Source organism: Folsomia candida, unplaced genomic scaffold (genome assembly GCF_002217175.1).
Source record: "Folsomia candida strain VU population unplaced genomic scaffold, ASM221717v1 Fcan01_Sc002, whole genome shotgun sequence".
NCBI classification, from domain to species: Eukaryota; Metazoa; Arthropoda; class Collembola; order Entomobryomorpha; family Isotomidae; genus Folsomia; species Folsomia candida.
This window is the reverse complement of record NW_019091194.1, coordinates 14,565,586-14,585,287: the sequence shown is the minus strand read 5'-3', so window position 1 is coordinate 14,585,287 and position 19,702 is coordinate 14,565,586. Positions and strand designations below refer to the sequence as shown.

At 36.4% G+C, this 19,702-nt stretch overlaps 3 protein-coding genes and 1 long non-coding RNA gene across 6 annotated transcripts; 2 read left to right on the top strand and 2 right to left on the bottom strand.

Moving 5' to 3' along the window:
• Positions 1-132: 132 nt before the first annotated feature.
• On the top strand, positions 133-10,741 carry LOC110844167 (dual specificity tyrosine-phosphorylation-regulated kinase 1A). Of its 2 annotated transcripts, XM_035848101.1 has the most exons (11): positions 133-1,026; positions 3,476-3,769; positions 4,274-4,685; positions 5,337-5,792; positions 5,910-6,165; positions 6,256-6,358; positions 6,599-6,642; positions 7,311-7,348; positions 7,419-7,592; positions 7,680-7,966; positions 8,056-10,741. In XM_035848101.1, exons 3-11 carry the CDS (start codon positions 4,342-4,344, stop codon positions 9,126-9,128), a joined length of 2,775 nt encoding a protein of 924 aa, XP_035703994.1. In that variant the 5' UTR covers positions 133-1,026; positions 3,476-3,769; positions 4,274-4,341; the 3' UTR covers positions 9,129-10,741. The 2 variants fall into 2 exon arrangements, with proteins under 2 accessions (XP_035703994.1, XP_021945993.1); XM_022090301.2 differs by lacking the exon at positions 3,476-3,769.
• On the bottom strand, positions 4,917-5,451 carry LOC118434471. Of its 2 annotated transcripts, none has more exons than XR_004834053.1 (2): positions 5,327-5,451; positions 4,917-5,206 (listed from the first exon to the last, which is right to left on the bottom strand). It is a non-coding gene; the product is annotated as an uncharacterized LOC118434471 (long non-coding RNA). The 2 variants fall into 2 exon arrangements; XR_004834052.1 differs by having other exon boundaries at positions 5,272-5,397.
• Positions 10,742-10,998: 257 nt separating the features above from the next.
• LOC110844166 (hypoxia up-regulated protein 1) lies at positions 10,999-16,393 on the top strand. Its single transcript, XM_022090300.2, has 17 exons — positions 10,999-11,275; positions 11,410-11,533; positions 11,615-11,880; positions 11,974-12,101; positions 12,199-12,276; positions 12,367-12,544; positions 12,633-12,819; positions 12,899-13,022; positions 13,177-13,202; positions 13,278-13,380; positions 13,456-13,735; positions 13,859-14,097; positions 14,205-14,526; positions 14,608-14,654; positions 14,785-14,903; positions 15,031-15,402; positions 15,513-16,393. The coding sequence occupies exons 2-17, from the start codon at positions 11,411-11,413 to the stop codon at positions 15,801-15,803; spliced, it is 2,883 nt and encodes a 960-aa protein (XP_021945992.1). The 5' UTR covers positions 10,999-11,275; position 11,410; the 3' UTR covers positions 15,804-16,393.
• Positions 16,310-19,702, bottom strand: LOC110844168 (ATP-dependent RNA helicase abstrakt). Its single transcript, XM_022090303.2, has 14 exons — positions 19,543-19,702; positions 19,112-19,388; positions 18,890-19,025; positions 18,605-18,814; positions 18,502-18,539; positions 18,334-18,429; positions 18,160-18,255; positions 17,978-18,054; positions 17,707-17,853; positions 17,465-17,596; positions 17,217-17,385; positions 16,945-17,094; positions 16,674-16,856; positions 16,310-16,590 (listed from the first exon to the last, which is right to left on the bottom strand). The coding sequence occupies exons 1-14, from the start codon at positions 19,570-19,572 to the stop codon at positions 16,454-16,456; spliced, it is 1,878 nt and encodes a 625-aa protein (XP_021945995.1). The 5' UTR covers positions 19,573-19,702; the 3' UTR covers positions 16,310-16,453.

The window sequence follows — 19,702 nt, the reverse complement described above, 5'->3', positions numbered from 1 at the left end:
TTTTGCAACCAGTTAACTGGTTGCAGAAATAAGAAGCTAGTGAAATCTGACGACTGCAATGGATGCACCCAGAGCCCGAGTTCATCAACACCTTGCTTGCTTGCATCCATCTCCGCAATGCTCCATCCTATGGGCTATTGTGCCAGCCAGTGGATTTTCGTGAGGAGAGGAATCAGTCCTCTCGATAATTTTTTTGGCAAAAGGCCGTGTCGTCGTGTCTCCCAGACCATTATTGTTGTGGAGGAAGACATTTTACTCAATTTTTCGTCTGGCTGCAAGTACGTTCAGTGCCAATTTGGCCCATTCAGGTCGAAAAATTCGTACTTCTCATCATGCTCAGGGTTCGTCAGTTGTTGTTGGTGGCGAAGGAGTGAGGAAATCTGGAGGTTGGCTGGTCTGGAGTTGGTGCAGTGAGAGTTGCAAAAAGCAACGTGGTGCAACTCTCCACCTGTCCATGATTGTTATTGCGATTTATTCCTTTCACAAAAATTTATAATTCCCAGCTGCAAACTAAAGAAATAGTTTATTCGGTTGAAATTAGTGGTTGGTGTGATTCGACATTGAAGCAAGCCGACGCAGGTTGATTCAATTATTTACTGGGCACTTTTGTTGTTTTATGTGGAGATACATGTACGTATCACGTATTACTTGTGACTGTCACGTGGTAATGAGAGTAGATTGATACTAGTGGAAGATAATTATCATTTTCATTCACTTCTTTTTACCATGATCATCGTCAGCCACAGTTTGCGATCAGCTGTGGCTGTGATAGTGTCAACTTCTTGTGTGATTAAATATTAATACAAATATAATTCTGTGCAACGAATTGGAAACAATAGACTTTGGAATTTGGACTAAAGCAATATTTGTAAAGACTTTATAGTAGTAGTGCATAGAATCGTACAACGTTTGAACTGACAAATTGTCAGTGATAATAGTTTTTAGTGAATAGAAGGAATACATTTTTAGTGTTTGTATTTAATTCTTCCAAGTTGTGGTATCGCAATCGTGTATCTATTACTGACGGTAAGAATTTTTTTTAAATTCATTACATTGATTTAAAAAGAGCAAACTAAATTCTGAAAAGAGAGGCCATCACATAGTGTGATTCACATGATTCAGGAGAAATTGGAGTATGAGAAACTCATAAAATTACTGAGGATGTAAAAAAAATGTGTTATCTGATATGCTGCTCAATGCCAGCTTCATTCATTCATTGCATTGGTATTTGTATTCCAATTTCAATGGAAGCACCTTGTCCATACATAATTCGTCCTTATTTAAATATGAAGAATAACGATGATACAAGCCGGATGGATGATGGTGTTGGTACTGATAAAATTATATGAATGAAACTCAGGGACAGACGACTGGATGAAATTCCTAAAATTAGCATGCATAATTAATTTACATGAGGTAGGTCAGGTGACTGACTGACGGAAATTGACGAGCCAGTCCAGTTAATACGACGATATGGATTGGTGTACATACACACACAACCGTTCAAGAATTCAAGAATGCGATGTCACCCATTAGACATAATCGTGACACGCAACACTATCTGATGCAACATCAAATTGACTAGCAGTGCTCATCTTCTCCTTAGTTATTCGGAAGGAGGCGCACAAAGTGCACCTATGACCTTTATCTATCGCCCACTTATTCTTCTGACTCATTTCGTCGTCATCACTCGTACATTCTACGTAAGTGATGGATGAGCGTTGTTGGGTAATATGTATACTGCGTCGTTCGTTGTAATTTGTTCGTGTAAACCTCGGTGTTGCATATATAATATATACATATGTACGTACATATGCAATGCAGTATGTTTCGGAGAGGTATGATATGATGATAACATCGTTCCTTTATGTTCTGCTTGTTGTGCTGTTCGATTTTGTACTTTATTATGACTGCGGGAACAGAACTGGAAAGATGGACGACGACGACGACACAAGTACATGTATTTACAATGTATGAAAAAATGCCATCCGCTTTCCATTGCCACATATAAACTGCAGTCACACGCTGCCGCGACATATACAGACAGACAGCGAAAAGATGACATTGGTGAAAATTTTGCGAGACATATGGGCAATATATATTTGTATATGTAGACCACAAGAACATCAAAGTGATGTGACGTAAGAGGGGGACCGATGGCGGCGGACGGACGTAGAGTTGGATGAAGAAAAATACATATATTGTATATATGTGTGGTAATATCTTTATTTGTACAATATTATTAGTGGTCGTATTATGGTGGATAAGCAAGGATGCCAGTCACCAGAACTCGGAAAACTTTTTTTTCTTCTCCTGTGCATCGAATAGAAAGGCTAAAGGGAGAAGGAGAAAATAGGTCCTTGCACAACACACGAGAGAAAGTCATCAATTCACCCATTTCTCTAATAAATGACAATGCATTTTGGTTATTTTATTTATTACATTGCTCTCCATTGCTTCCGTGGTTGATGGTTTCTAAATGCAAATATGAAAGTGACTACAGTAAGATCGTCATAATAATAGCTTTTGTTATATTATACTAATTCGGTTTGTCCTTTTGGCTGGTTTGGCTCTGGTTAGTTCTTGTCTTTCGATACCTGGAATATATAGGCATGTCATTCACGATCAGTGCATTGCATTGTGTGACGGTGGTTGCCAGACATGGAGATTTAGAGGTTTTTTAGACAGAGATTTTGAACGACGAGGAATGCACCAACTACGTGACTTTCTCTTTCATCTAATCTCTTTCTCTGGTGTATTTTAAAAATAACTGATCCCGGTGTATCTGAAAATAATTCATCCGACTGGATATTTTTTGGTGAGGTTCGTCAATTGTAAACTAATTTTGAAGTAGTCATCCTCACGTCGCCGGCAGAATAACAATAATACTACGATATTCCGACAAAGTCGATGTGGGATAGTTGCGGTCGTCTAGCTGATTGGAGGGTTGCTCCGGCTGTGAAGTGAAGGCGAATGCGATAGTTGGTGTGCGAGCGGCTGGGAGTTGTAAAGCGACGCGGCATTGGATGGTGCTTGGTCTGGGCGTTGCATTTGAGCCATCGGAGCGATTCGTCACATAAGATTGAGGTCGTAGGAAATTGTTTAATATCTTGAGCTAGCTATATAGTTCTGCTGCTGCTGTCGGGGGTTGTTGGTCTGCCGACGACTGTTGTGGGGCTGCTGCTGGTGTTGGGTGGGTGGCAGTTGCCAGGCCATTTATCCTTCTACGCACATCAAAACAGTGGCTTGATTGAACCATCGTTCGGGCGAACGAACGCTAGCAACAGTATCAGATATAGCCAGTAACATAGTCTGAATTCTGCATATGCCCCAACCTTAAGGTTATAGATAGAGTAGTAGACACAGTGCTGAGGCAAACATTATTATTATTGTTAATATTATATATACACTTCTTGACCATCGTTGTTAATAAACTTAATTCATATCAACATTAATATATTTACCTCAATTCCAGTAAATAAATCTACACACAAGATCTGGGCCGTGATGACGCCTGCATTTCAGATGCAAATCACTATTTCAACAAACTACAACAACACTCGAAAGAGTTTCAAGATTACAAAAATCAAAATATCAAGTTTGGTTTTTGATCAAACGCAAATTAAGATCAAGAGTTGAGGTTAACGAACAACTAGTGAGGTTAATTGGTGTTTATTAATACGTGCTACAGTGCACACCTAGTGGTTTTCACCAAAAGTGGAAGATTTAGGATTTATCAATGTATCCTCCTCCTCTTTCACTTAAGTGGGTGCGTACCATGTGATCTATTCTTTGTTCTCTAATATCATTTGTTATTAAGTGTAATATTACTGATATTACTTTTAAAATGCTTGTGATTTGTTGAAAATTAAAGTTCATGAATTGATATGGATTATGATGACATACTGCCAGTCACCTACTCCTACTTTAATAATGGCTCTTGGGTTGGGTGACTCATCGTGGTCTTTCACATTAGTTGATAGATTCAGTTTGTGGATGTTATGGCCAATCGGAACGATTATGTCAAATAGATTTTATCGATTTTAATATTCAAGCTTAAAGAAACCATAACATGCTACAATGTCATCTATTTGTCATTTTCATATCCCATCTTTTACTCATCTTGTATTATTATTTAAGATAATCTTTGCTTGGGTGTTAGGTTAGTTTGACAGATCATGAAATATCAGTTCATATAATGAAAACTTGTACTAATTAATTGTTATTTAGTGGTCATTTACTAATAAATAATGCGTATTGTTTTTTTCCACAGTGATCAATTTTACGTACTCGAGTTGGTGCGAAGATTAGGAATACGAGAGAGACAAGAACAAGACGGATATGGGAAGTAAAGTCCGAGGACCCAGCGGTGCTTCGTTATATGGCCGACTCGCACCAGAGGAACAATTGATGTCTTCTTTGGCTGGTAGTTGTGGCGTGCAGCTGGGGACAACCAATGTTCTCGGAATTATGGGAATGGCAGTACCCGTGCACACTAACCCTAATAGTTCTTCAGGACTTGTCATGAACATGAACGCCGTGGCTGCTGCTAGTGGTGGTAGTGTTTTTCCTCATACACCAGCTGGAGTAAATTTAAACACAAATGTTGTTGTGAGTGGTGCTGTTGCTCCTAATGTGGGTGTAGGATCAAATACGGTTGCAGACATGCAAGCAATGCAAGCCAGGTAAGCACACACGATCATTAATGCATTTAATTTATTAGTTATCATCATACTGAATTATCTACCGTAAACTGATAAGCAAGTGTTCGCTAAGCACACCTCTGAATCGTATCTAAAAAAAGATTTTGCAAACTGGAGCAATAGGTCAAATAATCAAATTTCAAATAGATAACATTGGTTTCGGCTGTAATTTTCTCCTTTATTTGTCAAGGTGCCTGCTAGGATCAGTTCAAGTTTAACACATCTCTTAATTCTTTTTTTTTTTTCAAATGGTTCAGCAACATAATGTTGCTTTATTCCATTAATGGTTACATTTATCAAGACATGCAAATTTGTTAACAATGTCATAATTCTTAACTTCTTCGATTAAAAAACAATACGATCCACGAATGATAATAATGGTTGGGGAATTTTCTGGACAAGAAACAAAGTCTGTCAAATGGAGAAAGTTTTCCCTTCGTCGTTCCGATTATCGAATTTCAATTTTTCCATTTCTTGTCCAACTTGTTTCCTGAATTGGTTTCCTGTTGGAAAATTAATATTAGTATTTGCATTAAAGATGTCCAATCAATCAATTTATTTTACAAACTGGAGGATTTGGGTTTTAGGTCGAGACTGTTTAAGAAATTGAGTTTGTTGTGTACATTTTAACAGAATCCCAAAGACGTTCCGGGACCCATCGGCTGCACCACTGCGAAAACTAAGTGTTGATCTTATCAAAACCTACAAGCACATCAATCAGGTTTACTTTGCCAAAAAGAAGCGACGAGCCCAACAGCAGGGAGACGATGCCGGAAACAAGAAGGAGAGAAAGGTTTTCAGCAATGACGGATACGACGATGATAATCACGACTATATTATTCGAAACGGAGAAAAATTCTTGGACAGATATGAAATAGACTCATTGATCGGCAAGGGTTCATTTGGACAAGTCGTCAAAGCTTATGATCATGAAGATCAATGTTTGGTTGCTATCAAAATTATCAAAAACAAGAAACCATTCCTTAATCAGGCACAAATCGAAGTAAAGTTGCTGGAAATAATGAACAAAGCTGATGCGGATAACAAATATTATATAGTGAAATTGAAACGACACTTTATGTGGAGAAGGTAACGTTATTAATATTTCAGTTTCCTATTGTATTGCATTTAAATGTACATAAATAATACAATATATTCAACCTATAAATAATATGTATTAATATTAAACTATCCGTTTTATTTCAGTCATCTTTGTCTGGTCTTTGAACTATTGTCGTACAATCTGTATGACCTACTCCGAAATACAAACTTTAGAGGAGTGTCCTTAAACCTGACGAGAAAATTCGCCCAGCAATTATGTACAGCTCTTTTGTTTCTTGCAACCCCAGAGTTGAATATCATTCACTGTGATCTTAAGCCAGAAAATATCCTATTGTGTAATCCCAAGCGTTCTGCTATCAAAATTGTGGATTTTGGAAGCTCGTGTCAACTTGGACAACGGGTAAATAACATCATCATACACAAGATTTTACGTCGGAATTTTAATGACATCATCCGACTATAATTAACTTTTTTTTAAAATTTATTTCAGATATACCAGTATATCCAGTCAAGGTTCTACCGTTCACCTGAAGTTTTGTTGGGCATTCCATATGACCTAGCAATAGATATGTGGAGTTTGGGATGCATACTTGGTAAACTATTCTGTTATTATTATTTTTTTTAATTTGCACACTGAAACAAATTAAAAACTAAATACTCTTGACCCACATGAATGAAAGTCACTTGACTAAATCTGGCTTCATAATTAATGAGTTATTTTAACATACGGAATCAATTCGTTATTTTTACCAACAAGTTCAGTGTGAAAATTTCCTTTATAACCTAAATATGACTGGAAGTTAAAATTGATCCTTCTCTTTTTTGTACAATAGTCGAAATGCATACAGGAGAACCCTTATTTTCTGGTGCTGATGAGGTATGTACCCACGTGAATCGTATTTCTAACATTGTATTTCGCTTACTTTAATTTCTTTCACCGCTACTACGAGTATTATGAAATGAAATCCTTGTTCATATAATATTATTACCTAAGCTTAACCACAAAAGCTATTAGTACGTCTGGTGGATTCTCTGAGAAGACAATGTTTTCTCTTGGTTTTGAGACTGAGGCTAGACTGAAACTTGCACTGCTTACTCGGGTCTATTTATATGCATGAATCAGTTGCATTTGTAGAGATTTTATCACTTGTTATCCTCACAAAAAAGAAATTGCACATAGCTTGTTGCTATATTACGGATTATAGAAGAGTTTTCTCGACTGATTCTACGGTTATATGTCAATGTTGTCGAACTCTAGAGTTTCAGTAGTTTTTTTTAAGTTTGAGTATGTGTGGATATTTAGTAGGCAATGCACTTATTGTCTCGTCTGACTGTGTATCAGTTTTGACGAAAAATAGGATCCATCTACATACATACACTACGCTACCAAACTTAACTGTCATTAATGACAGCTAAACGGTAGCGGTAACAATATTTATTGTAATAGTTTTAGCATATGCACAGATAGTAGTACTAAATATAAATCAATATGTACTAATTAAGGGATGTAGATATATGGCTAATTGTGCTTAATGTTTACTACAGGTTGACCAAATGAACAAAATTATCGAAGTGTTGGGACAGTAAGTACAAACAATTATCGTGTTCTTTGAATTTTTATAAACAAAATTTAATTGTTAATTATTTCGACAGCCCGCCCAAACATCTATTGGACATTGGACAGAAGGGTCGAAAATTTTTTGATAAGATGCCTGACGGAAGTCACTCATTAAAAAAGACTAAAAATAACCGGAAATATAAGGCGGCCAGCAGTCGACGTTTACACGATATCCTTGGGGTCGAAACTGGGGGTCCAGGAGGTCGTCGGTTAGTACATTAGTTCATTTATTATGCACCAAATAAAATTCGTAATCTTATATTTTAATTTTTTAAATATTTTAACTTAAATTTCAGGACAAACGAACCTGGACACTCTGTTCAAGACTACTTACGATTTAAAGATCTTATTCTGAGAATGCTGGACTTTGATCCCAAGACACGAATTACACCTTATTACGCCTTGCAGCATAATTTCTTTAAGCGAACAAATGACGAAGGGACTGCAACAAATATGGGAAACCCTTCTCAGGGATCTAGTTCCAGCCCATCCAATATGGATCGATTACAGCAGTTATCGGCATCTGGAGGTCACCACGGGTCGATTGGCGGGGGAAATAATGTGATTGGCTCTTCTGGGACTGGTGAGCTTGATCTTATTATATTTTTACTGGCAACTTTGTATTTATAACTTTACTGGTGACTGACGTTTTTGATTTGTCTGGTTTTGCAGGGTCAAGATCGCACCATGGAGGGTTAAATCAACATAATCACCACATCCCCCAAGCCATTGGGTCATTCAATCATGCAAATAATTCTTCAATCAGTCAGTTTCTTTCGTCAGCAAATTCGTCATCTGCTGGTGGTAACCATCAAAGTAATAGCTTGCTACTACAATCACATGGTGCAACCTCAATCGACATGGAATGCGAGTCCCCTCGACTGAATACAGGAGGAGGAGGTGGCGGTGGATTGTCATATCATACAAGAAGTATGGGCCCTGTTGCAATGTCTTTAGCAAATCACTCTTCTTCTCACCTTCTCAATATCTCGTCAGGATTGTCGTCAGGATCTTCCGGTCGAAATCCACCTCCTCATATTATTCCATCATCTTTGCTAGATAGTGGAGCCTCCAGTTCCTTAACTGGGAGATACGGTGGTGGGGGTTCCAGTAGTAGCGGCGGCCCTTCTTCACTTCCTGTCAATATAGACTTTTCAAACTCATCTGTAACCAACTTTCCTGGTTATTTGAACATGAATCTCAACAATGGTCCTCCTCCACCAACTTCAAGTTTGGAGTGTACACAAACTGGAAGTCTAAACATGCCATTAATGGGCGGTATTATCACAAGTGGAGGATCATCCGCTTTCAACATGAACCTCAACCTTACGGGACTTCCTCCTCATCATCTTGGCTCCAGTCTGAACTCTACTACTGGACTTGTCTCTTCAATAAGTAGTCAAAATATGCAACAATCATCATCTTCTGGTGGTTATCCACCTCCTCCAAGTCAGTTTTTGGGAAATATATTACCATCGTTTAGTTCTGTGTCGAATACAAGTACTGTTGGTTATACGGGAAGTAGTAGCAATAGTGTTCCAAGGGGTGGTTCAGAATCTGGAAGTAGTGCAAGCAGTGCTGACCTAGGTATTAGTAACTCGGGGAGTGGAGGAAAGTCGAATAATTTACTCTTGTCCTTGTCATCACGTGGTGGGAGGCAAGGCACGGTGAACAGTTCTGAAGAGGATAGAGATAGAGATGACTCTCCAATGGTCTGTCAACAAAGCCCAGTTGCAAGTCATTAACAAGACTTGATAATAGATGCTCAATCAGTAATTTTAAGATTGTCTAATAATAATTAATAATAATAATCATAAATTTCATAAAATAATATTTAATGTAACTGTAGGACTCACTACATATAGGACGACGCTATGACCTATAATATACAACCAACTTGCGGTTAAAAACAAAATTGAACAATCGTAACTTTTGTAGCTTCATTAAGGTTTTGTAGATACGCTTTCTGTATCAATTTCAAACTAAATTGTTACTCGGTGTATTTAAATACGAATATTATGAATTTGGTTGACTACACTTCAAGCCATTCAAGCTCCTATTTACATGTACTACTACATATATACCAGCTCACTGACGAATACAAAAAAAGAAATGACAAAAGTTATCCGTCGTAGACTCGTTTATTTGTTACTCATTACGTTGTTGCGTTTTTTTTGACACGGGAAATCTTTTTGATGTATTTTTGTTGGTGTTATTTCCTAAATAACTTTTGTTCTCTAATAATACCAGACTGGTATGTTATATACTATGTGCATCATCAGCAGTTGGTAAAAGAAATAAGTAATTAAGAATACGCAAAAATACGTAAAACAGAAAAGAAGACATTAAATAACTCTCGGCTCTCGCACCTACATTACATAGTTAATACCAATCGTGAACGTATCGCAGTCTAGAAATGCAAAATTAAAGAGAAATGAAAATGCTCGATGTCGATATAAAATAGACCTACTACTACTTTGTACATTTGTTCTGTTATGCAAAGTTGTGAATCAGTATCAATTTAATATTGTAATCTGAGTATCAAGTATCGCAGCTAATAATGAAAGAAAAATAACATTTTTATATTTACACCTCCAAACGAACCAAAAAGTTGTTTCTCTTTCCTGTTTTTTGTCGAATTATATCAGTGAATGATGAATTAAATTTAGAAACCATAAACGCTTAAGTGAGAAGAACAAGACACTATAAACACACCTGCTCTCCTCCTCTTCTTTTCTATTTCAGTTGTAATATTGTTGTTCATTTAAACTTTATTATTTTGTTAAACAGTCTTTATTGAATGTTTGTATCTAAACAAAGCCTAGTTTAACTTTTCCGTAAAAAAAGACAAGCATTGAGGAAAAGAAGAAGAAGCAAAGTAAGTTTTTGAGAAAGGTGTTTTGTTTGAACTGAAACTGTCCCTGGTCATTATTTGTAGTCGTTAAAACACTAGAAATCGAAAGAGAAAGAGTGAAATCCAAAGAAAAAGAAGTTTGATATTTGGAACGATAAGTACGATCTACATATATCAATGTGACTATGTTAAATGTGTTTTATTAGTCAGTGTCATTTGTGTTTGTTTGTTGTAGCAATGTTTTATTACTGAGTTAATTGTGTTTGCATGCATGATTATTACTTCATCTATATTATACATATATCATGATCATTAAACCTTGCTAAATATGTTTGGTTTCAATGTCAAACAAATTTGATAGACTGTGTTGTTGTTGCTGTCGTTCGGTATGTTATTATGCATGTAGCATCTCAATTTTCTACTGTAGTACTGTTTTTACATACTTTAAAATAACGCAAAAATTGTTTTTTTTCTGATATAAATGACAACCATTTTTGTTTTGTACACTTTTTTTTTACTTTATTTGAGCATGAACCAAGGTGTGTCGTCTATTTCATATTTCATACTACCAAAGATGCACATGAATGCATTTTCATTTCACAAAATTCATGCAGCATTTGGAGAAAGCATACTCATGCTCATCGTATGACAAATCTACGTGTCAGATTGCCCCACAATAGGTTATTGCAAAAACCGCACCGTTCGGTATGCAGCTCTTAGGCCAAGTGTGATGATGTGGGCCAATAAGGAGTTTACAAGTTTAGTCGACCCTTTTACGCGTGTGATTTCGAGTCTAACTTCTGCACTGCTGTCAAACCGTAATTCAAGGTGGACAATCAACTGCTCGCCAATTTCAGTATTCTACCTCGACTTCACCTGTGATCTGTGTGTACGTACATGCGGCAATCCGCCACAACTGCTAGTCTACATATTTGTAGGATATTGCCATTCTCTCTGATCGTATCGTGGTGCAGGTGTGAGAAGGAAGCACTTTTTTAGAACAAAAATTAGTAGCGGTAGCTACACCGTTTTTTACAGGTACATTTTGCACTTATCCATAAGTTAGACTCTCCTAATTTTACAAGAAGACCGTTGGTGATTTTGATCTAAAATATATATTATTGGAAACGGCATTTCTAACGAGTGTGTTTTTGTATTACTGCTGGTTGCAGGATGAGGTGGCCAGGTCTAGTCCTGACATGCTTAGGACTTTTATACTTATCGGAAAATGTTCACGGATTGGCTGTGATGAGCATTGATCTCGGCTCAGAATGGATGAAAATTGGAATTGTTTCTGTAAGAATGACACAGTCAGACATACATTTATTGATGATTGATAAAGCAAGTTATTGTTACCATTCCGTATAATTGTTATAGCCTGGAGTACCAATGGAAATTGTGCTTAATAAGGAATCGAAAAGAAAAACGCCAATTGCAATCTCGTTTCGAGATGGGGAACGACTAATTGGAGAAGACGCTTTGAATGTCGGGGTCAGGTTTCCAGCTGCTTGTTACAGCTACTTTTTGGACCTGTTGGGAAAAAAGTTGGACAATCCTATGGTTAAACTGTTCCAGCAAAGGTTTCCCTATTATAATCTTGTTGAAGATGATGCTCGGGGAACTGTGCTATTCAAACATGATAGGTAAACACATCCAAATTAATGACGAGAAGATAGCAAAAGAGAGAGAGAAAGAGAAAAAATAATAATTCTTTATCGATCCTCTATTTTATCTAGCGAGACGTATTATTCTCCTGAAGAACTATTGGGAATGATCCTGAGCAAAGCAAGAGATTTTGCACAAGATTCTTCACGACAACCAGTAAAGGAAGCAGTGATTACGATTCCGCCTTTCTTTAATCAAGGTATATGATTTGACCGGGATGTAAATAAATCGTCAGCATTCACCAACTTTCAAACCAATAATTAATTGCTATAATCGGAAATTTTAATTATTTCAAGCTGAACGAAGAGCGGTTATTAATGCTGCTGAACTGGCTGGGATCAAAGTTTTGCAACTAATTAACACCAATACTGCAGGTTAGTATGCATTTTGAAAACTATTGAAACAAGCGAGTAATAATTATATGATGCATATTAAATGATGTCAAACAATTCTATGTGATTTAGCTGCTCTTAATTACGGAATATTCCGAAGAAAAGATTTTAATGAAAGCGCTCAGTACATGCTACTGTACGATATGGGAGCATCCAGCACTGTGGCCACAGTTGTCAGCTACCAAATTGCCAAAATGAAAGAAAAGGGAATTGTTGAAACTAATCCACAACTCACGATTCATGGAGTTGGGTATGTAGTGTTTAAATTTATGCACATAATGCATAAAGTTTTTCTAGAATATATTAATTTTATGATGTTCATAATTGGTTGTCTGTAGATATGACAGAACTTTGGGAGGATTAGAAATGCAGATTCGCTTAAGGCAGTTTCTGGCCAAGTCATTCAACGACATGAAGAAAACCCAGACTGATATATTTTCAAATTCGAGATCTATGGCAAAGTTGTTTAAAGAAGCTGGACGAGTAAAAAATGTGCTTAGTGCCAACGCAGACCACTATGCTCAGGTTTGTAAGCAACGTGATACTACTACTTATAATGATTAATAGCACCCGGCTATTCATTACTTTTTTTTTGATAATTCAGGTTGAAGGACTTTTGGACGAAAAAGATTTCAGAGTACAAATTACACGAGAGCAATTTGAAAAGCTTAATGAAGATTTATTTAATCGTGTGAAAGGACCAATTCAACAGGCTCTGGATGCTGCAGGTACGTGTTTTTCAATCACCAGAACACGAATGTGACATTTGGCTGGGGTAAACGCGTTCTCGTTCTGAAAAGCGAAGCCAAGCTTAATGTTTTACCATTTTTGAATTAGAAACTTGTTATAGAACTGCTTATCAATTTTGTCTTTACTTTGCAGGAATGACCATGGACGTAATTGATCAAGTAAGGAAAAAAATATACATATATCTCCATAATATACTACTTGAGTCTGAATTTTTACGCCAACTAATTTTACAGGTATTACTGGTGGGAGCTGGCACAAGGGTTCCAAAAGTGCAGGAAAAACTACAAGAATTTTTAAATAGAGAGCTTGGAAAGAGCTTGAACACTGATGAGGCCGGTAAAGTTGTCATTGTAAAATAAACCTGTAATTGTAACATTGGCATTCACAAATTATTTTGTTATTTGTTTGAAGCTGCTATGGGGGCTGTTTACAAAGCTGCAGACCTGAGTACCGGCTTCAAAGTTAAAAAGTTTGTTACCAAAGACGCTGTAATTTTTCCCGTTCTTGTGGACTTTGAACGCGAAGCCGATAATGAAGATGGGACGAAAACTCTGAAAATAATTCGCAGAACTCTCTTTTCCCACATGAATAATTATCCTCAAAAGAAGATTCTCACATTTAACAAGCATGTAGACGATTTTACATTCTATGTTAGTTACGGCGAATTGCCGGTCTCGAAAGAAGAAGCAATGTAAGAGATACATATAATTTGATGTTTTTATGCGTACTTTTAGCTTCCTTCTGTGAATTGCAAATAACTTTTTATTTTACTATTAGTATTACTACATTAACTATTTTTTATATGTATTGTCAGTGCGGTGGGGTCTCCGAATATTACCAAAGTTGAACTGAGTGGAGTAGCGAGCGCCTTACAGAAACATTCGAATGAAGGGGAATCTAAAGGTGTTAAAGCCCATTTCACTATGGACGACAGTGGCATTTTGAGCCTATCATTAGTCGAAGCCGTGTTTGAAAAAAACACAACTGAAGATTCCGAAACTGTTAGAGATACATTGTCAAAGCTCGGAACTGCGTTCAGTAACCTCTTCACGGGTATGCACATAATATTGATGTTGAGTAAAACTAATAATAGCTCGTAGCGTTTTGTATGTTTTTGTTTATGAAATCATTCTAAATTATTTATTACTCAATTCATTCAGGAACCCCAGACGAAATTCCAAAGCCAGAGCCGGAGAGTGCAGATAATTCTCAAGAAGCAACTGAACCTGACGCTTCTGGAAAAGGGGAAGAGGGAGAAAAATCAAAAGATCAAAAGGATGACATTCCTACCAATGACACAGAAAATAAATCTGAAGGCAGTAAGACGCCAGATAATCAGAATACTACTACCCCAACGACAAATACAACAACGCCCGAAAAGAAGCCAAAAGTTCTTCTTGTAAAAGAGGTTTTAGGATCAGAAATACAGGTACTCGACGTCAGCCCTTTGGATGGAGAGAAATTCCAGAAATCGGCTGAGAAGTAAGTTTCATATGAGAATATATATAAAGAATATGTAATTAATAGAATTGCTTTGTTAATTCCCAAATATTTGGTTATTAGGCTAAAGATATTGAATGAACATGACCGAGTGCGAGCATTGCGAGAGAGTGAGTTTACTGTTTAATTGTTATGATCTCTCACAGTTCGAAATTGTAGTAAATATGTATCTATGAAATTTGCCACACAAAAGTAATGAATTATTAATCTTATTTTGAAGTTTTCTATTTGTATTTAAAGGAGCTCGAAATGCGTTGGAGACTTTTGTGATTGACATGCAAACCAATATTTACACTGAACAATATGAAAAGGCTGTAACCGAAGAAGAAAAAGAAAATATCTTAAAAACTTGCTCAGAGGTTTGTTATATTAGTTAGTTATATTTCAACTAAAAAATTTGAGTAAAACGGATAGAGCTGACAAGATATTTGATGTAATCACTCGCTCTTATTTGCAAACTCACACTAACTAGTTTTTGTGATTTAGATCTCGGATTGGTTGTACGAAGAAGGGTCAGATGCAGTTAAAACTGTTTATGAAGACAAGTTGAAGTCCCTCAAGCTACTTACAAAAGATCTATTGGACCGAGTTCGTGAGCATAAGGATAGACCCGATGCACTTGAAGCTCTTGATAATATGCTCAATATCAGCATGGGTTTTTTGGACACCTCGAAATCTCTATCTCCTGAGGAGCAATTATTTACAGAAGTGGAGTTGACAACACTAGAAAAACTTGTTACCGAAACGTTTACCTGGCGTGAAACGAAATTAAAAGAGCAAGAAAATATCCCATTGAGCACTATGCCTACATTAACAGTCAGATCCATTGCTGAAAAAATTGATGCACTCGACAGAGAAGTAAGTTGAAGATAAATAAATAAAACTCTCACTCGTTATAGCTGCTGCTGCTGCTTATTTCCAAGATGGCAATCAATATTTTATTGGTTTATTTTTTTTCCTTTCACTAGGTCAAATACATGGTTAATAAGGCGAGAGTGAATAAGTTGAATAAGGCTAAGGACGAAGCCAAGAAAAAAGAGTCAGAGAACAAGACGGACGAAGCTAAAGAGAAGGAGGAAAAAGTGACAAAAAATAAAACAGAACCAGAAGAAGAATCAATAAATTCTCCTGAAGCAGATATTTTCGAAGAGTCTCCTGGAGCTTCTGAAACTGTGAAGGATTCCCCGGATAACGAAACTGATAAAGTAAACCCATCAAAAAGTAAAACAGATTCAGATGATTCGCACACGGAATTATAACACTAATTAGATTTAAATTCAATTGTATTCCACTATTATTTTGTATTTATGCATTTTTTGATTCCGAAATTATGTTTTACATCAAACAATCTCATAAAATAATATCGTACCACAAACATTAGGGTCGAATATTATTGGTACTAATTATCCTTCGTGGTTATAATTAATTTCTTCATATACAATTGGTCCGGCCATTTGCAGTAGTATTTAGATAAATAGACGAGGTGCGACCGACCAAAAATGGCTGGTAATTTGTGTGATACCTATGTTAATTTGTTTTCAACGAACTTTGTTCGTCAACTACTGTTAGTTCATTAGATTAGGTTCATGTGATGTGAGGTTTCATATAATAATGTGACAATTCAGTGTCGTTCACATTAGCAATTGAAGTTTGCGTGGGGAATTATTCTATCCTATACATACATATACTACTATACATGCATTGGATGTCCACAATTGAATTATGTCCCCAGTGAAGTGAATTATAAAGTAAACTATGCACAGAGTTTTAAAAATACTGATTATATTCAATTTTTTAATCAAATTTCAACAAGATCCAGAAATAATAAAAATATGAGTCGAAATATTAAGTGTAACATTTTATGTGTGATTACTTAATAATAAAAATATAAAATTTCATAAAATGCATCTTAGTAATCAGCTGTATTATTTGCAAGGTAATCCCGTCTTCCAATGCTAGACGCCTCTTTGGATCGTATGGCTTCCAGTTTTGGACAATCTGTAATCCTGTGACCCAATCCTCCACAATAACTGCAACCCTTGTCATCTTTATAGATTATTTGAAAGAAAAAAGATATTTTTGCAATATTTCGAAAATAATCATGATAAATAAATGCCATAATATGTTACCTCCAAGATCCAGATACTTTTCGTTTTCAGATTGCAGTGTAGCCAGAAAATATGGAACTTGTTGCTTGGCCTCAATAAGAAGATGCTTCAAATCAAGCAACACTGACTCCTCATTCCCCTTGTTAATAAATGTCGTGGCCAACCCCGTTTTTCCCGAACGTCCAGTACGCCCAATCCGATGAACTGCGTATAGTAGACATACAAATTTAACCGTGCTATAAACAACATGAACAACATTCATTATATATAACACCAAATCAAATAAACTCACCATAATTTTCAATGTCATCAGGCATGTCATAATTGATTACATGTTGAATATTGGGAAAGTCCAATCCCTTGGATGCCACGTCCGTTGCAACAAGTACATCTTTCTTGGCACTTCGGAATGCTTCAACTCCCTTTGATCGTTCCTCTTGATCTACATAGAATTGGTTGGTAGTTTTAAGAGTGAGTAAGCGTCGTCCGAATCTCTTCGCATGATAAGTACTGAGAGTGTCAATTTGACACTGCATAGAAATGTGTGGCCATGTAAAATATTACCTTTGCCTCCGTGAATTGCAACTGCTTCAACACCTTTGAGTAACAAATACTCATGAATGTTATCAACATCTTGTTTTTTCTCTGCAAAAATTAAAACAGGAGGTGGTGTTTTTTGGAGACATTCAAGGAGATAAACAATTTTTGCTTCCGATTTGACATATTCCACTTCCTGCAAGCCAACAAATTCGAGGTATTCTTTATAAATGTATACAATCGTTCGTTATTAGCCTTATTTGTATGAACCTAACCTGGATAACATTCATGGAAGCCGCTCCAGCACGGCCAACATTGATCGTAATTGGCTTGACGAGAGCTGATTTTGCAAAGTTTTGAATTTTCTTGGGCATTGTGGCAGAAAATAATAGAGTTTGACGTTGTGCCTGCAATATCAGATAAATTATAGTGATACCGATTGCGACAAACTCAGAATGACTCAGATACATACATACATAGATTTAAAAAGTGACAGCGCTCTGAACCGCAATTATACCTTAAAGTAGGAAAAGACTGTTCGAATATCTTCCTCAAATCCCAAGTCGATTAAACGATCAGCTTCGTCCATCACCAAATACCGACAAACATCCAATCGAATCATCTTCTTGTCCAGCATATCCATCAGTCGACCAGGTGTTGCAACCTGGATTGAAGAACACAATATGAACACATTAATACTTTGTTTAGTGAAACTGTCGGTCCCCTAATGATTGCTGATCATAAAGTATTTCACAGCCTAACACTATTAAAATATTATTTATACTAACCATAATATGGACACCTTTCTTGATGGTATCCAACGCTTCTGTTACTGCAACCCCACCCATCGCAAGGCATGGTCGCACTACGTAAAAATGCTTTTATAAATATTTTAATACTTCACTTAATTAATTATATGCATTCCTATAGTCAAGACATTAATGCAAAGTAAGCAACATTAGAAACATACGTTCGGGGAAACCTTCATCTTTCAGGGTCTGACAGAGTAAAACAAGAATTTCGTATGTCTGCTTTGCCAACTCTCTTGATGGACAAATTATTAAACCTGTGTGTAAATAAGATATCAAACAAATGCTGAACAAATGAATACCATAATTATGCATTATTATTTATGATGAGTTACCATAAGGGCCCTCTTCCCGGGTAAACGGAAGCTTATATTCTTGCTCCAAGGAAAACATTAAAATCGGTAGAACAAATACTAATGTTTTTCCGCTTCCTATCAATTCAAAATAAACATGGCTTATTTCTTAAACCTTAAGGTCCATTTTCATGTATTTCTATTCCTCACCTGTGAATGCAATTCCGATGAGATCTCTTCCAGATAAACTGCAAATTCAAATATTTGCATAATGTGTGATCAAATTTTTACATTTATATTTTAAAAATCTTACACTACTGGGAGTCCTTGTATCTGAATCGGGGATGGTTTAACAATCCCTTTTTTGTTGAGGCTTTTGATTAAAACCTTTGGGAACTTCATTTCGTCGAAATGCTTAATCGGCGGTGGAATCCCTTCTCCTTCGACCAATATGCAGTACTTTTTGCGTACCCTCTCGTGTCGTTCTTGATCTTTATCCATAATATGCTTAGGTGGTGTCCAACTACGTGAAAAATAGTGGTTAAAATTAATTGAGAAGAAAGAATCATACTTTATCATATACAAACTATTACTTTACCTTGTTCTTATTGGCTCTTCATATTGAATTCCTTTAGCTAATTCAGCAACCCCCATAAGCGCTGTTTTCTCTGCAACACTTTCTAAAATCTTTTCTTCTTCCTTTAATTGTTTTTCCATCGCGCTTTCTTTTCTCGCTAAAAATTAGCAAATAAACGTTCATAGGTAATAATAATAAGATTAATCAAGCCATCTTTATTAATTATTAACACCATTTACATACCTTCTGCCAACTTCTTAAGTTCTGTATGTTGATCCAATAAGGAGATATTCTCTCTTCTCGCCATGGCTTGAGCATCTTCCTCGTCTGTAAGTTCCTCTTTTTCAGATTCTGAAGATTCTACATTTTTGGCAGCCCTGTCTTTATACAGCTTATTTCCCAATTTCGTCAATTTGTCACGTTTCCGTTCTCGAACAGGAACGTACGGAACATAGTTCCGATCTTCTAGGTCACTAAGTGCAGACTCGTCCTTTTCGGCATGCTCTGCGCGACGATATCTCTACAATATACGGCCATTGATTTAAGTCATTTATAGTAGTCCATATTTTATAGACTATACATTATTTTGTTTATGAATGCAGTAGTTTTTAAACTTTGTGCAATTATTTTAACAATTTAACATTCGCATGTGATGAGGTAAATAGTTCGCTTACCTTGACGGGAGGAGACTTTCTATGGTCCATGGTCCACTATTTTCCAGTAAAACTAATTAGTTTTGTTGGTAAATTTTCGCCGGAAAAAATCTCTGATTGCCGACGTTCGGCGTAGTAAATAAATAAAGCAACACCCGCTCAGCTGCTCAAACAGATGAAT

Excerpts from the sequence above, each read along its gene's own strand:
- LOC110844168 (XM_022090303.2), bottom strand. The coding sequence starts at position 19,572 with ATGGACCATAGAAAGTCTCCTCCCGTCAAG. Across the intron at positions 19,389-19,542 it reads GAAAGTCTCCTCCCGTCAAG|AGATATCGTCGCGCAGAGCA; the intron begins GTAAGCGAACTA and ends CGTATATTGTAG. Across the intron at positions 17,597-17,706 it reads CAGTCTTTTCCTACTTTAAG|GCACAACGTCAAACTCTATT; the intron begins GTATAATTGCGG and ends CTGATATTGCAG.
- LOC110844167 (XM_022090301.2), top strand. The coding sequence starts at position 4,342 with ATGGGAAGTAAAGTCCGAGGACCCAGCGGTGCTTCGTTATATGGCCGA. Across the intron at positions 4,686-5,336 it reads ATGCAAGCAATGCAAGCCAG|AATCCCAAAGACGTTCCGGG; the intron begins GTAAGCACACAC and ends ACATTTTAACAG. Across the intron at positions 6,359-6,598 it reads GAGTTTGGGATGCATACTTG|TCGAAATGCATACAGGAGAA; the intron begins GTAAACTATTCT and ends TTTGTACAATAG.
- LOC110844166 (XM_022090300.2), top strand. The coding sequence starts at position 11,411 with ATGAGGTGGCCAGGTCTAGTCCTGACATGCTTAGGACTTTTATACTTA. Across the intron at positions 11,881-11,973 it reads GTGCTATTCAAACATGATAG|CGAGACGTATTATTCTCCTG; the intron begins GTAAACACATCC and ends TATTTTATCTAG. Across the intron at positions 14,655-14,784 it reads AGTGCGAGCATTGCGAGAGA|GAGCTCGAAATGCGTTGGAG; the intron begins GTGAGTTTACTG and ends TTGTATTTAAAG.